General features: G+C 38.9%; 1 protein-coding gene across 3 annotated transcripts in view; it reads right to left on the reverse strand.

Annotated features, from left to right (window-relative positions):
- Positions 1–238: 238 nt before the first annotated feature.
- GADL1 (GAD like acidic amino acid decarboxylase 1) overlaps positions 239–20179 on the reverse strand; it is an 81952-nt gene continuing 62011 nt past the window's right edge. For all 3 annotated transcript variants that reach the window (XM_085573237.1, XM_021525866.3, XM_085573236.1), the window contains exon 15: positions 239–2954. In XM_085573237.1, coding sequence (XP_085429363.1) covers positions 2781–2954 — 174 coding nt within the window. In that variant the 3' untranslated portion in view covers positions 239–2780. The remainder of the gene's footprint in view (positions 2955–20179) is intronic.

Raw genomic sequence — 20179 nt, forward strand, 5'->3', positions numbered from 1 at the left:
CAATTTATCTTCTGCATTTGAAAGCAGGAGTAAGATAAATCATGACATGTTTTCACCCAAATGTTTATTAAAGATGATGTGGGCACAGCACACAGATAAACCACATCCTGAAGCAGGGTTAAACTAGGTTTCACATTTTAAAGCTGAAGTGCTATTTATCTGAAGTGCTTAGAGGTACCTTCTCTGTATATGCAGTTTTAGATTGACATATGACAAAGACGGCCTATATTTATAAGAGTGTCATTTACTTCACTTTTTATTAAAATCACCAGCTACAAAATAGACATTTTGTACATACCACTCCTACATAAGCAACTATGAGGAAATTACATTAGTCCTGAAATAAAACCATCATATTGTCCACCCGCGACATGGTAAGGGGTCAGAATTAATGGAAAATCAATGAAGATTGGATAAGGTACTCACATCACACTGGAAGGTTAACCTATATCTTCAAAGAAATCAGTGCATATGTTGATCAGAGACATATTTTCTGCAACCATGAAAAAAGTTCCAGTTTACTCTCATTTAAAAATACTATAGCCACTACTGCTACAGAAAGGAACTGTGTTACTTCCACCTGACGTGTGACATAAGTGTCACGGTCTGGAGAACACGAAGAGAAACAAGACAGTAACACTTTTTTGATAGTGGTGGTGTCACAACATACCACAGATCAAATTCTTAGCTGATAAAAGGTGTTATAACTTCTCCATGAATCAAAAATTCAGGTACTCACCAAGAATCTGGACCATAAACAAAACATCCTGATGCTGTATTCAGTATTTCCCTTCAAGGTCAAAAAAGAGAAGAAGAAGGGGTAATGGTCCTGTCTAACTCAAGATGAAAGAGCAAAGTTGTCCCCTTCATGCAGCATTCCTTGTGCACTCTGCACTCCACCCTGAGTGACTGGGAGGCAAAAAAAAGCCTTATGGGCCCTGAATTTAGGCTTTCCAAGATCAGGATAACTGGTATAGCCAGAAGCATACTCCATCAACAAATGATGGAGTGATTTGTGGGTATTGAAGAGCAAAACCCAGGGGCCACATTGTGATATTCATTTTATTATCAGCATGGGTTTTGCTTAAAGCCCAGTGGATCACTATAATAATTATGATAACACAAGTATATCCACTTCCAGGACATTGTTAAGGGCTGCAGGTGACCCTTGCTTTTAACTACTGCTCTAACAGTTTGACCTCCTTGCTTATCATGACCTTGTTAAGCTTTGCGCACCAATATCCCAGAGACTGGAAATAGGAATTTCATGCAATGTTGGATCCTAGTACAATGTAAGAAATGAAAAAAGCGAAGCTTTGTGTTTAAAAACAGCTTTCAGGAGGACAGAAAACAGTATTGCGGAAAGGTTTCATAGTGGTCAGTGCTACCTCAAATACAGAATAAGGAAAAAACAACAAAACATTAACGTTGAGCAGATGTTGATTACAAAATGAAAGACATGGCTATTTCCATTGGTTTGCTGCAACAACATCATGAGAAATACATTTCTATCTTTATAAAATGGATTATTTTTATGGAATAAAAAACAGATGAAAAATATAGTCTAATTCTTACCACAAAGACAAAATGCAGAACTTAATTTTGTTATTTAAGATTGACCAAAAATGTTCAAACCATTCATATCCTAAAATCACAAGAAGACATTCTCTGATCACCACTACCATAATAGCAGAGTAAAATTACAAATTATACACTGATAACATAAGATCGAGTTATCTCAAATCTTTAGGAAAGTATACAAACAAGCAATTACAAATAAGCAATTTTTCTATATTATTAATATAATAATGCATAAAAATATGTATCTTCCAGGTAAATATATATTTTTTTCTCTGTTAAAATTTTAAAGGGCATCTAAAAGCTTCTAAATAAATCTTTACATTTTAAAAATAGATGAAGATAAATAGCAATTCAGAAATTATATGTAACTCCTGTTGACAAAAGAAGTAAGAAGTTCTAAATGTTATTCCAATATTTTCAGCTCTCCTAAAGTGGTGATGTTTTGGATGGACAACACTGGCAAACTCTGACTGGACCAAATGACTGTGTTTCATAGAATCACAAAATCCTATGGGTTGCAAGGGACGTTAAAGAGTAATCTGGTTCAATCTGCTCCTAGCAGGGTCAATATTGGCTACTTGGGGCTTTGTGCAGGATGTTGTTCCTGGTGTGATGACTGCACTGAGCCTTATTGTACCGTCTGCTTGTGCTCACACCAGAAAACCCAAGCAATGCACCTAGTTATGTGGTCTTGAGAAACTCATTTCACATAAGTTCACAATTTCCAGTCTTATCATGTTAATTACCAAACTAAAATATTGACAGAGTAGATAAGAGAACTAACTAGCACATTAAGACTCACTGACAAATCCACTTGTAATAGCAACTTCAGAGGAATTTTGCCTGCATGCATAAGTGACCAGTTTGAGCTAAACTGTGCACAGGCACCCAGTAAATAGCTGCCTTTCCTGGGGCTTAGACACCATTTTCAGAAGTGCTCCCTTCTCCAGGAAACACTTCCCAGAATGGCAGCAATGGTGCTGGAAGCACCTGCATGCCCCCCAGCCCCTGCCAGCAAATGCTTTCCTGTGAAGAGGTGTTCTAGCTGCAGAGTTCTCAACACCAATCTGTAAAATGACAGTTTCCAAAGTATATGTCAAGCTTTTTACTACTTTTCACAAAATAGCACCAGAATGCTGCTGCCACTCTCTCTCTAAAACTATCACACGTGTGCAGCACCTGATGCTGTGGAGCTACAGCTACAAGTCCTTAGCGAGGAGCTCGATTTCATCCAGCAGGAAGTCCATGTCCTCTCGGCTGACCTGTGGGTTGATAACCACCTGGCGGAAGAAGTTGACTTTGCCCCAGTGAGGCTGGTACCCAAGCATCATGCTGCCCTTCTTCATCATCCTCTCCTTAATTATAGGAGCAACCTGAAAGTAGAGACAAAAAAAAAAAAGGAAAAGGTTTGATGTCACACACAGAAATACAGCATGTTTGGGCAGGAAGTGTCTTTTGTGACTTACAGAGTTTTTCTGAACTGCCTGAGTTTTGTACTCCTTGCCTGACTTCCTCACTGCCTGTCCCAAGGAAAGCCAAGCTCAGACCTGCAGGTTTAAAGCACTGAGACCCTCATGTTCTGTAGTTCTTGAACTACAGAATCCTGAAAGAATTGGAGCAAGATCTAAACCCTGGTGCTTGGGGAATTCATCAGTGACCTGGAAAAGGCTGGGTTAAGGTCCTTAGTCTTCCTGCTTTAGATCAAAGGTCTCAACTCAGGAAGAACATCAGCTGCAGCTGGTTAAAGACAGGGTTTGTCTCCTTGTGCTAACTGGGCTAAGCATGACTTCTTGCCCTTGATGACCCTTCTCCACCACATCTGCAAAGCAGCTGTCCCTAGAGGACATTCTGCATTGAACTCCTGTGAAACTCAAGTTGCCAAAAAACTCAGTGTGAGTTTTTGTCTTACAGGACAAGGCCTGATCCTGACACGTAAGATTTCATCTCGTAGATTTACACATGAGCATCTTTTGCTACGCCAGTCTTGTGTAGCATGGGATGAAATCTCACAGCTGTCTTACTGCAGGAAAAAACCCATGAGCGAGACTGGCAGAGTCAGATCCTTATAGCAGAGCATTTGATCTCATGCCAGCAGGGCTGTTAACTTTGGCCAATCAATCTTGTGCATAGCTTAAAGAATGTTAGTAGTTCTGCATTGTCATGTTTGAAATTGCATTGCTAGACTATTCCTTGGAAGGTAGAACTAAGTATTTTGACAGGAGTATTTTTAAAAAGATCTTGCATTTTAATATATTAGTAATAACACCAAGGTATTTCAGAAGAGTGAGTTCCTCTCCTTCTCTTTGTGATGGTTTGACTTTGAGCTAAGAAAACAGGTGTGTGACCTAACCTTGCTTTCTGCATTAATTTATTTCAGCTCTTAAACTTTGTGCCTGATTTGCAGAAGAAAAATGATAATGCCAAACTTACCAAATAGCTTTATTTTTACATTGCATCTTTCAGTAGCCTTTTTTGCTTAGGTAGAAACAGATAAAGTTCTCAACACTAACAGTCTATCTTTACTGTGTTTCTTTAATGGTCAGGTCCCCTGAGAATGGGTCACAGCAGCAGAGAAGCAGCTGCCATTTCCTCAGAACAATGTCCTACAGCATAGACATGAACTGCAACTAGTTACTTCTAAATGTATTCATCTAGTTTGCTTGTGGGACTAGCGTGCAAATTAACAACAAATTTAATTACATTTGTTTCTTTAAAAATAAAATAAAATCCTCTCCACTTTAAACCAAACATTCCAGAGTGCACCTACACCAGCTGTGTCCTGACATTACCTTGATGCTAGGGCATGGCTCCCCACAGGTGATGTACAGGGCACCATGTACACACAGAAATAAAACTTCCTCAACCTCTGTCCTTGACAGGGCCCCCAGGTGATTTCTGCTTATGGAATAAAGACACTACAAGTGCAAGGGGAGAAGTGAATTCTTCTTAATACACTTTCTCAGGCTCTTCTTTAAGATTCAAATCCCTGTGGCAGCTTTTAGCCTTTATTGATGTTCCATCACAGTTATTTCATCTTTTGTATCACAGTATTGATTTTCTTCATCCCAACACCTGGTGCTCCATAATCCATCATCCCAAAATGTGCAGTAGTACAAACAGAGGCCATGAAAGAAAAACATTTACAGCTTCAGTAATTTGAGGACTGTAAATATACTGCATTTCTGTAGGTCTTCTCTTGTGGAAATGAAAGGTAGAAAAACCTCAATTTCATGATCTCATTTATTACCTCATTCATCCTCCATACTAATGAATCTGTCCTCTTAATTTGAAATGTGTTCATCTCTTTTTGAAAGTAAAATAAATTCTTCCCACATACATAAAACAAAAAAAAAAAACCTGATTTATAAGCTTTTGATGGGATTAGTTTTGGAAAGACTTTCCATCACATATTTTGTATGTTCTTTTTGTTAAAGCGGTGAAATCAATGTAACAAAACTGTCAAGGATCCTATGTACAGAAAACAATAAGGAACAGAAACTATGTTGAAATGTTTAAGCACATGTCTCACAAAAGAACAATTAAGTGATACCTGCATGGTGAGGCTTGATTTGAGTGGCACAGGGTATGACTGCTAACAGAAGGGAAAGGCAGCTACCACTTTGCAGCAGAAAAAATAGACCTGTAAGAAACTAATTGCCTAGTGAGGAGTTCAATGAGTTTAATTCTCACTGAAGTCAATGAGAAATGAGGATGCTCAAGTATCAGAAAGAGCTGCACAGCTTCATTCAGGATAGTCTCCTTGGAAAGCAATTTAGTGAGATTGCTTCACCAGTCCATTATTTTCCTACAGAACTTTGTTCAAATTGTAAATCTAATTCTTTATGTGGCCCATCCATGGAGCAGTATCAGAATTTTAAGTGTAATATATCCTAAATGCAAAGGTCTCTTCTCTTCTTTGCTCCCTTTACCTCTTCCTTCACACTGCTAGTCTCCCCTGCCAGTCTACCCTAGGGATTATTGTTTCAAACACTCACTACAGCAGAATAAAAGCTGTCAGACAGATTCTCCTTCCACCTCAGAATGTGGGGAGGAGGTGCTGTGTGCACAAGGCCGTTCTACACTGGAGTTTCCCACGTTGCACTGTGCAGCCAGAGCCCAGGGAGCTTTTCCTAAGGATTGATGGGTGCATCACAGTCTGCCTGTGCAGAGCTACACAGCGGCTGTAACAGCTCATACTGCCCTTACTCCTGACAGCAGAGTTTTTTTAAAACAGAACAAAGATTGCAGGATACTTTAGCTCCCTCTTTACCTACTTGAGTGACAGGGTAATCTCTTTTCCCACTCTCAGCCAAGACTCAGACACACTACCAACAATAAAACGTTTTAGCCCTAAACTTTAAGATGTTTCTGTCAAGAGTCCAGACCACAGCTGATCCTCATAGACATTTACATGGAAGATGCCAATGCTTTTTTCCAGCATATATACATGGAGAGCAGTATAGTAAGTAGCTGGGATCAGCTTAGACACTACAGCTGAAGTATCTAGTGCACCAGGGGGACCAGAAGAGCAACAGATCTGCTTCTCCATATCTCAAGTATCCTAAAGAAATGTGATTCTGCACAGTGCAACATTTTTTTACCTTTAAACCACTGTGTCCTACTAACTGATTCATCAATGACATTTAATCCAAATTCCTCAAACACTTTAAGAATCTCCATCAGGCTCAGATTATAACAGCAAAACAAATGTCAGCATCCACCATTACAGTCTGACTCAACAAAAGGATTGAGTACATTCTCAGCGGGAGAATCCCATACCCAGTGTCTCCAAGAGTTAGTTCCCAAATTTGGACAATAAAAATATGTTCAGAGGATTTGATGAAAGTCCTATTTCAGAAACTTCCTTCTTCCAAATAGTAAAGCTTCCAAAACCATTCTCACCTCGGTCCAAGCTATGCAAGCCTTTTTCTTAGGCCAAGCACTGTCTTCTAGCACATGGGTTTGTTGTGCAAAGGGCAGAGCTGCTCTGTTAAATGGGTAATATTCTCACTCCATTAGTCATGGCACAGCATTATGCTTTGGAATTCAATCACCATTAGCTGCCTTTTGGTGAACATTAGATATTTGTAAGAACTGGTTTGTAAATTTTATTCCAATGACAAAAAAAGAAAGAAAAATCACAATAAGATAACAAAGTGCTTAATTGGTTCAAAGCACATAATCTCATTGACTTCTAAAATACATACCCCACTATCACCAGTTTGAAGTTCAGGTTGCACACTTAGTCCAACATAGCAGATACCTTCTGATGCTCCTTTGTTCATATGAGGTAAATGCACCGAGCCCCCAGCCCCACTGCCCTGGTGCTGCTGGGTATGGATAGCTAAATAAGTTGTGCTAAAGAGAAGCAGAATTCCCAAAAATATGCTGTCGTGGTTTTTTGTTTTTTTTTTTTTCTGAAACAAAGAAATCAACACCTACTGGTTTTAATTAGCCCCCTACTTTTCCACGTTAATGCTGTCCCTGGCAATTGCAATTAACAGATATGCTGAAAGTGCAAGAAAGCTCAGGCTGGACAACTGCAGACTGGCTTGCTGATAATGAATGACCATGTCAACCTTGATTATAAATTTCTTTCTCTACTATCCTCCTTTAATCTGTAAGTGACCTAATTTTAGACCTAACTGAGTATTTTCAAACTGTCCCATCACAAATTATATTCCCTGACCTGACACATCTGTTACCTGCATGCCACTGGGTATGCCCTCATTTTCACAGACTCCAGCTAGATTTTTGTAGTTGTGCCTGATGCTACATATCACAATAGTTTTTCCAAACTGTAGGCTAGAGACTATAAGTTTTAAAAGCAACATTATGTTATTTTTTAAATTTAAACACTAAGGCAAAAGGAGTGAGTTGCAAAATTGCTAACAATGCTGGGTAAAAGTATTCTGCTAAGCAATGATTTTATGAAAATATATTCTTCAGGGGAGAAAAAAAAAAAGTGAATTTGAAAAATAGCCTAAGACATCATCAGCCAGAAAAATAAAGAAACCAGAAAAGACTAAACTTTTTATAAACTTTGGAAACAAACATATTTTGAGTATTTGTTTTGATATGCTGTTTTCAATTAAAACTTAAATTCAATTGAAAAGTGACCCATTTTTAATAAAGCCTGTAGAAAATGACTGAGAAAATTTTAACTATGCAAATTGCTTCATTTTAGCTTGCCTGAAAACAACTTTCTGATCAACTAAAACCAAGAATTTCTTCCAGTTTCTCAATTCAATGGCCAAGCAAAAAAGAAATTCATTATTTGTACAACCATAAGTATGTGGGATCAAAAGTGCTGTCACTGCTGACAATAAAACATCTGTAGAATTGTTGTCCCTCAGAAAAGAGAAGAAAGTATGAGAAAACTCAATGGACTTCCCATTCTGTTGGCCAAACCTGTCTTGACATCCCGTGTGAATAGTTTTGAGTAGTGTGGATGAGTCTAAATGTGCTAACCCAGCAAGGAATACAAATAGAGAATGCCTACAAAAACTAGTGTTAATATTGGCAAGTGCTATCAGAAACATTTTTCCAAATCTTTTGAACAGTTCCCAGGTGTTTGAGCATCTCTGCAACACAAAGCTGAAGAGTTGTTCCAGTTGCTGGCAGCAGTAACTCCCAATCACGGGACCCCATTCTGCTTCCCCTGATACTAATTTCCAAAATGCCATGGACTTCAGTGGAAGCAGAATGCAATTATCTAAATTTCCTGCTTAAGCCTCTGCTTCAGGTGGCAGTTTGCAAACAGCCTTCAGCTTTTTCTACAGAAGCCACATTCACAGTAAATCAATAACCTTTCTAGGGATCCATAAAAGCAGGCCAGACAGCTTTGGAAGAACTGGAGCATATTAGCAGCTCAAACTATTTCTCTTCCTCAAACACAGCCTTGATTAAATTTTCCAAGGTACAGAATACCACATGAGGAACTGGCTGAAGATTCATAGCTAAAAGACAAAAAAGCAGCCCTTTTGAAAAAATGGAAAGATCATATTGTCACGATTTCACAGATATGGGAAACACATTTTGTGTCCTTGTCTAAATTGTTCCTTGCAATAGAAGACAAGTTTATACAGAACAGTCCCTCTCATCTGACCACAAAAATCTATTTTATCTCCACTAGAAGGGGCAAATTTTCATTTGGAAGTTCATGATTTTTACTTAAAAGGCAACTATTGGCTGTTCAAACTCTGACAAGTTATTCTTCCTGCCAAAATGACCAGTTTGAATTCATGCATTTTCATAACAAAACAACTATTGTACAGCAATTGCCACCAAAAAAAAAAAAAAGTCAATAAAACCCCAATTTATGAAGTATTTGGACACAATCTTAAATTTTTACATAATGATTTATCAGTTCCAGGAGTCTTTCACAATACAGTTCCTTATCTTGCTTAAATGATAGAATGGGGGTTTGAAGTATTGGATACAGACTTCACAAATAGGACTGGTCCCAAACCCTGCCAGAGGCTGTTTGGACAAATGACTACATCTCTTTTGGGTAACGCGCTTCTTTTTTCCTATATAACCCTTCAGAACAGTTGGACATTGAACACCAGAACACTGGTGTGGGTTGGTCTTTTCTCTCAAGTAACAAGCAATAGGATAAGAGGAAAGGGCCTCAAGTTTTACTAGATGAGGTTTAGATGGGGTATATTGGAAAATTTCTCACTGAAAGAGTTGTCAGGCACTGGAGGAGTCTGCCCAGGAAAGTGATTGAATCACTACCCCTGAGTATATTTTAAAACCATGTAGATGGTTTAGAGATGGACTTGGCAGTGCTGGCTTAATGGTGGGACTCAATGACCTAAAAGGTCTTTTCCAACCTATTTAGGTTCCATAATTCTGTGATTCTGTCTATTGCAATTGGCCAACCCACTACACTCTGATCCAAGTGGACAGAGCATCCACAAGGTATACGTATTTTATAATTTCTGTGTTAAGCAGGTCTCACAAAGACCTGCCACAACATGCCTGCTGCAATTCCCAGTGTGCTCTAGAAGCACGATATAAATTATACCTGTCAGTATCAAATAAGAACAGTAGCTGACATTTTAATATCCATCACTGGATGCAATACAAATGAACAAAACACTTTGCTTGGTTGGCTGTGATCACAAAACTAGCTAAATAGTATAAATATTTGGAAATAATAGCGTTTTCATCATATTTTAACACCAAAAAAGTATATTCCCCACTGTTAAATATCTTCTCTTGCCTTTTGCTACAACATCAGTTGCTGGCATTAAAACAGGCTTTTCCCCTCCTGTTGATAATTAAAAACAAACTCAGACCATTTTTCAGCTGTCACAGCAACCAGGACAATCGAAATACCAAATATTTGCACACCCAATCACAGCTTTGTTCCTGTAGCCAAGGCTCTCTGTAAAACCCAAACATGTTTTTCTTTTGTCTAGAATTTGTTCTGGGCCCACATCCCTAAACCACTAATAAATTATTGCCTTACACTATTGCGCCAGTGTTCCCTTGTGCCACACCACGCAACAAAAGCAGAAATAAGCGCATTTATCAAAATAGCAGTAACCACTTCCACGTTCTTTGGGCAACTAACATATCAAAGAAGAACAGATGTTGCTGCATTTTTGTCCCAGAACCAACATTCTCTGTGTACCTTCGACTCACACTCAGGGCTGCACAAGATGTCCACAAGATGTCCACCATATATTGCACATCATCTTCCCATCCACTGCTTTTTGCCACAGGACTTGTTATGAATCCCACAAATCCCTGAAAATTACCTGAATAATAGGAGATGGTGGACTGACCTCAGATTTTGATTGTCTTCAACAACTTCTTCAGGCTGGTCATTTATAAAGAGATTTATATATAAAGAGGCAAGAGAAAATAGCCTTCAGACAAAGTTTTGGCCTCTGAAATGGAAGAGTCAGGACAAACAGCTCCCAGAACAGAATCAGCACTTGAACAAGTCTCTGTGTGTTTATATTTATAGTTAAAAAGTACATTGGTGAACAACATGGCTTTCCAGGTGCACAGTCCCATGTCTGCTTCTGTCTGAGCACATGTTTTTCAAGACAATTCACATGGAATTCTTACTATCTTTCTTGTTGCTTTACCAAGATCTTATTAATAAGCCATGTAGGAAGTGCAGGCATTCAGAAAACACCAGAAGCCAGCACACAACACTATGATTCCATATTCTGAGCTGTTCAAAAGAGTTGAGCACTACTGCTTTCATAAAAGTAATTATTTTAAAAGCTTTCACAGCATACATAAGGCTCTTTGTACATAATTTTATTAAATTCCCATTTTAGTGACTAGGATTTCCAATCTTGCAACCCTGCCAAAGCTCCCCTTCTCCATCCACGTTGAAAGGGTGCATGTTGTCTTGAAATCAAGAGTAATAAAAACATCTATCCTCTTTGGTTTGCATGCACAGGGCTGAGATTCCCTTCTACTCCACTGAGGGAATAAAGAAATCATAGTGCAATGTGAATGTCTGGAGCTGGGAGGGACACTTTACAGCAGGAGACAGTTGCATTATGTGGTGACACAAGTTCAAAAACTCAACATGCCTCGAGGGTAGAAAAAGGAATTTCACTTCAGAAACTTGGGATTGTTCCCCACTGTTAAGATCTTATTTTCCATTTGCACAAGTCAGCTTCTAGTATAAGATATCAGCACCTTCTGTATTTGCAGTACAGTAAGAACTACAGAGCAGCAATGTATATTCTTTAACCAGATCTAAAGAAAAATGGGTATTTCAACAAAATTAGGTAACTTTCACACTTTCTTTTTTTCTCCGTAAGGTCATCATACTGACTTTCTTAGAGGCTGCATACAATTCCTTGGGGAACATGAGGGGATGGTGTCTACCATGACCCAAAATGCTAACACAAAAGCAAGGCAGCTGTCTAATTTGATCACCTAGTTTAACAAAGTAAATAATCCCATTTGCCCCTCCAGTGAAACAGAAGACCAATAATTGTCAGTTATCAAAATTATTTTTCTGCCTGACTCCTTTTTGTAAAGCCTGATATGCCAATGAAATAAAAGCCCTATTAAAGTCAACACAACATTTTTCCCATGTACATCTTGCCCCCAAACAATATTCACTCCAGTTCAGCCTTGCTCCTCTCCTCCTTCCCAGTGAGCTATTTTATCTTTTTTTTTTATCCCCAACTGAAACCAAACATATGTTACAAACTTCTATGATTAATGCATGGACAACCAGGAAACTGAAAGAACTGAAACCAAGATCTCCAGGGTGTCAAAATGTGCAATTCTATTGCAGACTGAAAGGGTGAAAAATGAAAGGAAAATAATGATTTGCACCTATGAGTATTTGCAAACTAAAGACTCAGACTAGAGGTAATGATGATTAATAACAGTCTGAAGTAAGTAGAACTAGACTGCAGTCAATCCCTAGGTAATTTAAGGTCAGTTGAAGGGGGAACAGCAGACTGGGCACAAACTTTAGAATCCATTTTCCAAGGATTTGTTACCTCAAAGGAATACATAAAATAAAAGATCTGCTAACCTTGGGCCTAAACCCTTAGAGATATAGATATGGCTCAGTATGCAGAGGCATAGGTGAATTTTTCTAGTCCTGTACACCAAATTGCTCTGAGAACCTTATTCTTTCACCAGTCTGACCAGGTATAATTTCCCTTAGTGCCACATCTACCTATAAATCACACACAGTCAGAAAGAAAATAAAAGCAGGGTAAAGTACTCGCATGTTTTCCTCAGGGTTCTGCACCAGAACCACACGATAGATACTCTTACAGAGAAGGAGAGAGAGCAAGAACAATGTTTTGAGCTGTGAAAGCAATTATGATATGCTACACAAAACTCATCCATTAAATTATGATAGATACCACTTCGTTATTGAAAAACATTTGCAGAAATCAATAAATACAAATAATCTTCCTGCAAAAATTTATAAATTTTCTGATTGGCCAGTGTGTCTGGAAGAGGTTCTCCACATTTATCAACATTCACATACAGAACTCTGCCACTGAAGTCACAGGGAATTTTACAGTTAAATTCACCTATGATAGAGTTAGACTAACCCATGTTTCCTTATAAATATCACCTATTAAATTATCTATTAAATTTTAAAGGAAGATAGATATAAATATCTGCTGAATGGATATCAGCCTCAAGGATTTTCAACTGGTTTAGAGGAATGATTCTCAGTTATAATTTTTTTAGACTTGTAGATATTTCTAGCCATAGTGACCCCTTTGGAGAGTAACAAGAAATCTCTCCCTTGTAGGCATGAAAATGAAATATATTCCATCTCATTCCTCTTGAAACTCTTACAGCTAGAAAGGAATTTGTGCTTAAATATCTGAAGCACAAAGTGAAATCTGAAGTCCTAGAAACAACTTTGTATCTCACTACATATGAAGGAGCAGGATTTCCTCCTGCTCATCCCCAAAAATATTTTTGACATCACTCACATCATACAAGTATAAAGACTGCTTAATCACACAGATGATGAAAGCTATACACCTTTTCTGTGGCATTAATAGTAATTGATTTTTTCTGAACATTTCTGAAATTTCTTATGAAACAACAGCAAGGAAGGACAGTTTTGTGTTAAGAAAGGACAGTATAGGACCCAGACATTTTTTCTTCTATCTGCAAATTCAATGTTTACCTTCAATTCCTGAAAGAAGTGTTTGATACCACAGGAGAGAAGTGCAGCTCCCCTCTCCTCCTAGTGAAATTGGTGATAGGAAAGAGAAGAGTGCTAACCTAATAAGTAGATACTAATTTAAGTGGACACAAGCTTAAGATTTATTGACCTGAGAGCAAGAGGTCAATATTTATTCAGAGAACAATAAATCTTTATACTTTGTTCTAACAGATGTTAATCCAATGTATTATTAAATCCGTCCTATTAAAGTTAATTAGACTGTGTGTCCCCTTGAGCCTTGTTGCCAATAGTCATTAGTATTGCATGGGTCATTATTACTGTGCTCTGATAATTAAATCAAACATTAAATATATGGGGATAAAAATATTTCTTTTTCTCTATCATGACTATATTGTTGCGCATTTCATTAGGTTCTCCTTCATGCTGCTATAGACGTTTCTTGCATTCTTCTGCCAGGACCAGTTCAGCTAAGGAATCAAAGGCTCTGTTTGAACTACACCATTTTTAGAACTTTTTTATTTGTCTTAAAAACCTGATGCTCTTAAAGTCACAACCACCTATTTGTCATGCTCTAGGCAAGTAAGAAGGAGAGACACAAATCAGTAAATGGCTACTGCTAGGGAAAAGGAAAAAAAAAAAGGAAAAGGAGCTATACTCTGAAGTATAAGTGAAAAATTTCTTCTATTTTGGAGTTTAACAGTGCTTTCCACCCTACACATTTCAATGTACTTCTTAAATAAGAAGAAATACTATTATCTCCACTTTAATCTCTGAAAGGAACTGAGTCACACAGAAAGGAAATGACTGAGATCTTAATCACAGCTCTATGCCAAAGCTAGACTCACTCAGGTACATTAGTGAACAGGACAGGGTACTTTTAGTGCAAATTGGCCTTGCAAATACTCTTGCAGAATACACATAAACTCATCCAATTTGGGTCAAAGAGGTTTCCTTCCTGGAGGAACCTCAGCTGAACAGCAGCAGCAATCTGCAATGCAGAGTGTCCCCCTTGCAGTGCAGATGCCAGCTCCTCCAGTGGGCAGCACCCCACAGCGCACACCCAGGGCTGCTGACTGCTCTGAGCTTCACTCTTGGTGAAGGCTTAGTGAGGGATCACACAAAAGCAAGTCCTGGCCACTCCATCTTCTTTATACCACACACATCACTAACACAGACTACTATTTCCCAAGTTCCACCTCTGTATATTGACTTAGATTGATCCTTGACAGTATTTTTCCTTCAGGACCCACACTGTTTACAGACTGTAGTTGGTTATTTTTGTAAGAACCTTGCACGTACAGGGAGCAACAGCTTGAGAGGAAGTGTTAGGTAGATTGAACTTTACAACATGTTACCCAGAGACACAGCCTCCAGCACTGAGGATAAAATGTGGAAGTAGGATTCTATTCCCACCATTTTGGCTGTCTAAAGGTTAGGCATATAGCCTATGCTAGCCATTTAGGCTTTGCCTTTAGTTAAGGGAGAAAAAGAGGCACTGCTACAGAGAGATTCATCTCATCCTAGAATAAGACAGGCCTTAAGATAGACAGGCTCAGTCTGGAAAATCTTCTGTCCTCCTCTACGGGCTTTAGCAGCAAACCTCTGCCTAAGTTTTAGCTGGCTAAAGTAAGGTAAGATGAAGTCCATGCAGACAGTTTATCTTGAATCAAAGCTATCTAAAACCCATGTTCCTCTGCGGTTTCTAATCTAAGGCGGGTTGCCACAAAAGCTGCACTGGACAAAACAGAGGGAGGATATCCAGGGTACAAGAAGATTCAAGGGGAACTAGGTGTGAAAAATGCATTATGCAATTCTTAGGTGAAGAACCAAAGGTCTGAACAGAGAGAGGTCAGGAGGTCTTTTCCAACCAAAGTGATTTTGCGCATTAAAATACAGGGAAAATAAGATTAACAGGGCAGATACAAACAAACAGATGGTCATCATCCTTACCTATCTCACTCCTGCACTTAATCACTGCAGGCTATACTTTATTCTTATTAAATCCAATTTCTTTCTTCTGTGTGGGTGCGTGAACATTAATAAACTCCAAGATGGACAAACTAGATAGCAGGACAGGAGGTCTGAATACCTGCAACCAAGGTGTAAGTACTGGATAGACTCAATTTCCAAAACCAGCTACTAGAGAGACAGGAATGTACGTATATTTCAAGACTTAGGCCTTACCAGCTGAATAGAATACGATTGTTTGCAGTGCCCATGTCTGTATGACATGATTTTAGATGTGTTCATGGGGATGCCAGTAAAGACACTGCTCTCTGTGCTGATCTCTGCAGCAGACTGTGTCTATATCACCTATTTTCTCTCTCTCTCTCTGTGTGTGTGTGTGTGTGTGTGTGCATCTTGGAATTTGTGTACTCACTGGACTTGGGGACACGGAACCACAGTGGGCTGAAAAAAGAGCAATGTTGCTGGGCACCAAGGCCAGCCACCTTCTGACATTGTCCTGAATTGCCACTGCTCTAAAGTATTTTCTGTGGTTGATAACCCAACCCAAACCATTCTATGATTCTGTGGTTTTCATTGAAATGGCTGGGCTCTGTGCTTTGAATAATTTTCTGTATGTAAGAAATAATTTGCATTTTATCCCATTGGTCCCACAAATGCACACTGAACATTAGAAAACTCTGGGGTGGAGCTTCATTTGGCATGAACTTGAAATAGAACTTCAGACTAGGATTAAACCCATATATGTTTTTACCTCATTATTTTATCATATGTTAAGTCGTCTAAGATCAAAAACTTAAACTGCACAGAATGAGGCAATATGAGGTTTGCATTTCTGATGCTGTTTGAGCAAGAGCCATCTTTAACCAAGAACAGTTGTGAGAATACGTGCTAACACCATCCTAAGGGTGTGCCTCAACTCTCTTGACGCTATTTCCCTTCTGTGTTTGGAGCCAGTTTTTATAAATTTAGCACATACAAATTCCTTTGGTGCACTGCTGCCAAGTTGGCCATGTGTACATGCAAAGATTAATTTTTTCTGAAAGCACAGATTATCTGTATGCATATGTTACATATATGTATACGTGCAGCTGTGTAGGATCAATTTAGAATTAAAGTCAGAGTTGCAGTGTACCCCTCCAAAAAACACAAACACAAAAAACAAGCCAAAGGAAAAGCTCCATCTTATACATGGCACAGCTCTCCAAGAGGCTACAGAGCAAATGACTCTCACATCTAGCATGGCTATAGGCTACTGCCCTCCTACTTCAAACTGTGGCTATTTTACTTCATTCAGATGATTCTCATTATAACTGGGATGAGTGCTGAATGAAAAAGTCAGTGTATGAATCATATAATCAGTTCAGTTGTCTGGAATTTTGCTTTTCCATGCATTTCCTCATTGCTACACAGATCATCAGTGTAAAACATGTTGTAGCTGCATCAAATTTCCTTTTACTCTTTTAACCCTACAATTGCCTGTGAACAAATATGTATTTACTGTTATCCAGCTTCCTAACCACCATGATCTGTGCCTTCACTGCCTGCCTCAGAGAAGTCACAAAGAGTTACAAATATTTACACTGAGGTTAAATCCAAGAGGGAATCTCTTTACCCAGCTTGTGGGATAAAGACTCTGCACTGAATGCCAGCATTCTGCTCAGGAAAAAAAAAAAAAAAAAAAAAGAAAAAAAATGAAAAGACAACCCAGATGTTCAGTTTAAGCCTAATTTAAGCCATGCCATTGCTGCATGCATCATCAGATCTCATCCATCTTTCCATACATGGAGGTGGCTCCAGAGCACTGCACCTTTTGCCATAGCCATCACCCATGGCAACTCCTCCCACACCAGAGCAGAATGAGGGTTCTCTCCACCAGCTTTTAACCTTGCCAGAGGAAGGATGTATGCATGCGAGTGGCTCTGAGCTCTAGTCACAAGACAGGCTTCTGCTTCCTTACAGATTTACACAGAGAACAAAAAAGAACTTTTCCCTGCTATTAACATTTACTGTTCATGTGATACGCTCCCTCTTTTAGCTGCTTATTTGAAATATATTTTTTGGCCTATAATAGCTATAGTACAGTCCAGTGTGTTGTACATCATCATCTTACAGTTCTGTGTTTTGTACATTTCCCTCTTGCTATCTAAACACTGCACCATTGATATTTGCTACCTACAGTCACTGCACCGTACCATATTAGATTTCCCCTTGTCTCAGATCTGTCTAGGTCCACCTGTCAGCCTCCATTCCTGAATATTATACCTTGCCTTTTTCAGTAAAAGAATATTTTTGACAGATTCTCTTCAGTGGAGATTCTCTTCAGCATTTTTTCCAGCTACAGAATCCAAAACACATCTTGCAATCTTCCCTTGAAGCCAGTAGTAATCTGAAAGTTCAGGACTAGAGCAGGTTTTATAATTTCAGGGTGGGCAGTGCAGAAATGGATTTTCCTTGGTTTGTTTTTAATCTTATAAAAAAAAGTAATCATGTTTGCAGAGTAATGCCCCCCTGCTTTTTCATTACTACCTTCTCTTTGCCAATGGTAATCAATCTGTACATTCAGACACTTAAGTTTCAGTCCATAGCAATTATTTTAAGAACTAAGATACTTGAATTCCTGTATTGTGGAAACAACACTAACCCTAGCTTGAAGTTATGGAATATTTGATGAATCTTTTACGATCTGACAGAGAGAAGCACTTCCTACACTTTTATCCAACAACTGATTTTAAAAAATCACAGTTGGAACAGGATATATGAATTTAGCAGCACCTCTATCTTAATCTCTAAGATGATTCTACTAAATAAATTTGTCATTACTGGACAGTGAGTAAAGTTTAAGAGCTTGGCAGGAAACCTCGTCAGTCTTGTGCTTTCATTTTCCAATGTCAGCTGTGAATTTGGGGAGAGAACACAACTTGGGCTGCTTTTGATCACCATCTAGTGCATGAATTAAAGAACTGCACGGGTTTAAGGACTGAACGATTTAAAGTTAAGCAGCAGCAGGAGTAACAATTCTTTTCATCATTTCTAGAAGATCCCAAATAGGCTTAGTGAACTTGAAAAAGCGGGAATTTCCAGATGCCCCTAGCTGCCTGATGTTTCATGAAAATACTATTTTCTAGCATTCTTGATTATGATGAACTAGGGAGATAAAGAAAGCAAGACCTGCATAGTGAAATAGTGTCTTTTTCAGCCCAACTTACTTAGTGAGAAGGAGCAACATGGTTTCAAGCAAGGAGTCCTTTCACCAAGCCTCTTCCATATGTTTAAATGCTACATTTATTTCACTGTTTTCTGATTTATTGTCAAGTCAGAAACACTATTTGCAAAATTCTTCACTTACAAAAGTTAATTGTGTGCATCATTATAACTAAAGTCCAACTAAAAGACTAATGTTCTGCTTGCACTTCAACATTTATTCATGCAAGCGGGAGGACTTCAAGGCTGGTAAATCAGTAGGATAATGGGACAGAGGAAGACTACCAGTACCACTGGGGATAAAAGCACTTGGTAGCTTTAGGTGTTGACTGTTGTAGATGACTCAGGACAATTTGGACTATGCTTTTCAACAGTACTAGCCAACCAAGGCCAATTCTCGGATAACAGACTTGCTTTTCAGAAGTCATACTGTGGCTCCACCCACAGAAACTCAAAATCATCACCCTCAGAAACTTACTTAAACAAAACATAACAGAAAATACGTCTTTACTAAAACAGGCTCATATCTTCAATATTAAATATTAATATTGTGAATTTCCATAAAATATTAGCAGGAGTTTCAGGAGACACTGGGAAGAAGACTTTGCCTGTAGACAGTAGAACAGCCTTCTTTTTAAGGGAAAAAATGCTTCCTTCCCCCCAATTTCTTATGAGGCCAGGCGAAGAAGCAGTCAAAAATGCTTCAATACCATGACTTACCAGTAGCCTATAGACACTGTTATACAAGATCTACCCATGCTAATAACCTCATACAGCAACAAGCCTGAAATAATGTCTATAGGTATCCCTTTACATCTGAAATTCAGACCACTAGCTGAATTCTCAAGGGAAAAGCAAAAACAAAATAAAAAATTCCACAAAACAAACAAAAAAAAAGCACTCAACTACTGTTAAGAATATATATATACTAACTATATATTAAAATGTAATAACTATATATAAAAATATAATATACTAACTCTGCTATTACTACTGTGTTCAGGCTCCATATAAGGCACTCAAATGCCTAGAAAGAATTGTAAAATCCTCCCAAGTTTCCTATTTTATTAGACACTGATCTCTCAATGATAATTATTCAATACATCTTATTCAAAGTAACTTTTTTGTCTAAACCTTGCAAATCAATATATAACTTTGAACAAAGGATTGAAAGGGGAAAAGAAAAAGAGAAAAGAAATTAAAGGAAAAGCTAGTGCTGCCTGGAAACGCTTGCTAGTTTAATCTTGAACAGCTCGTGACTTCAAAATAGAGCTTGCAGTATTAGTGAGGAAATTATGTTGATTTAAGAAGTGGAAGAAATTCCTTGCCCCGCTCAAACCCCGGGTTTTTTCCGTGGCTGCGCCCGAGGCATTAACAGCCGGAGCGTTAATTAGCGCTCCCCGGCATTGCCGTCGCTCTGGTGCCCCCCGATGGTCACCCGGCTCTACTGCAACCCGCGGCTGCAAATCCTCCTGGAAATCCGCGCTCCAGAGGAACCCCGGCTGCGCCGGCGGCTCTTCAGCCGGCCGGACCCGAGCCCCGCGCCCTGGCACGGCTGCGGACACGGCAGAATTCCCATCCTTGGGATGCAGGGCAGGTCCTCCAGCCAGGTCCTAGCCACCATCCCTAGCCACTTCCAGCAGAGCACCTTGGCAGCTTCAGCAGTGCAGTTGACACAACCACCTCATAAGTATTGTTGATAGTTAAAAACTGACATTTTTCCCCTCTCATCACCTAAATTATCAGGCTAACCCAGAGACCCAAGACCTT

This window comes from Lonchura striata, chromosome 2 (genome assembly GCF_050655825.1).
Source record: "Lonchura striata isolate lonStrDom1 chromosome 2, ASM5065582v1, whole genome shotgun sequence".
Lineage (NCBI taxonomy): Eukaryota > Metazoa > Chordata > Aves > Passeriformes > Estrildidae > Lonchura > Lonchura striata.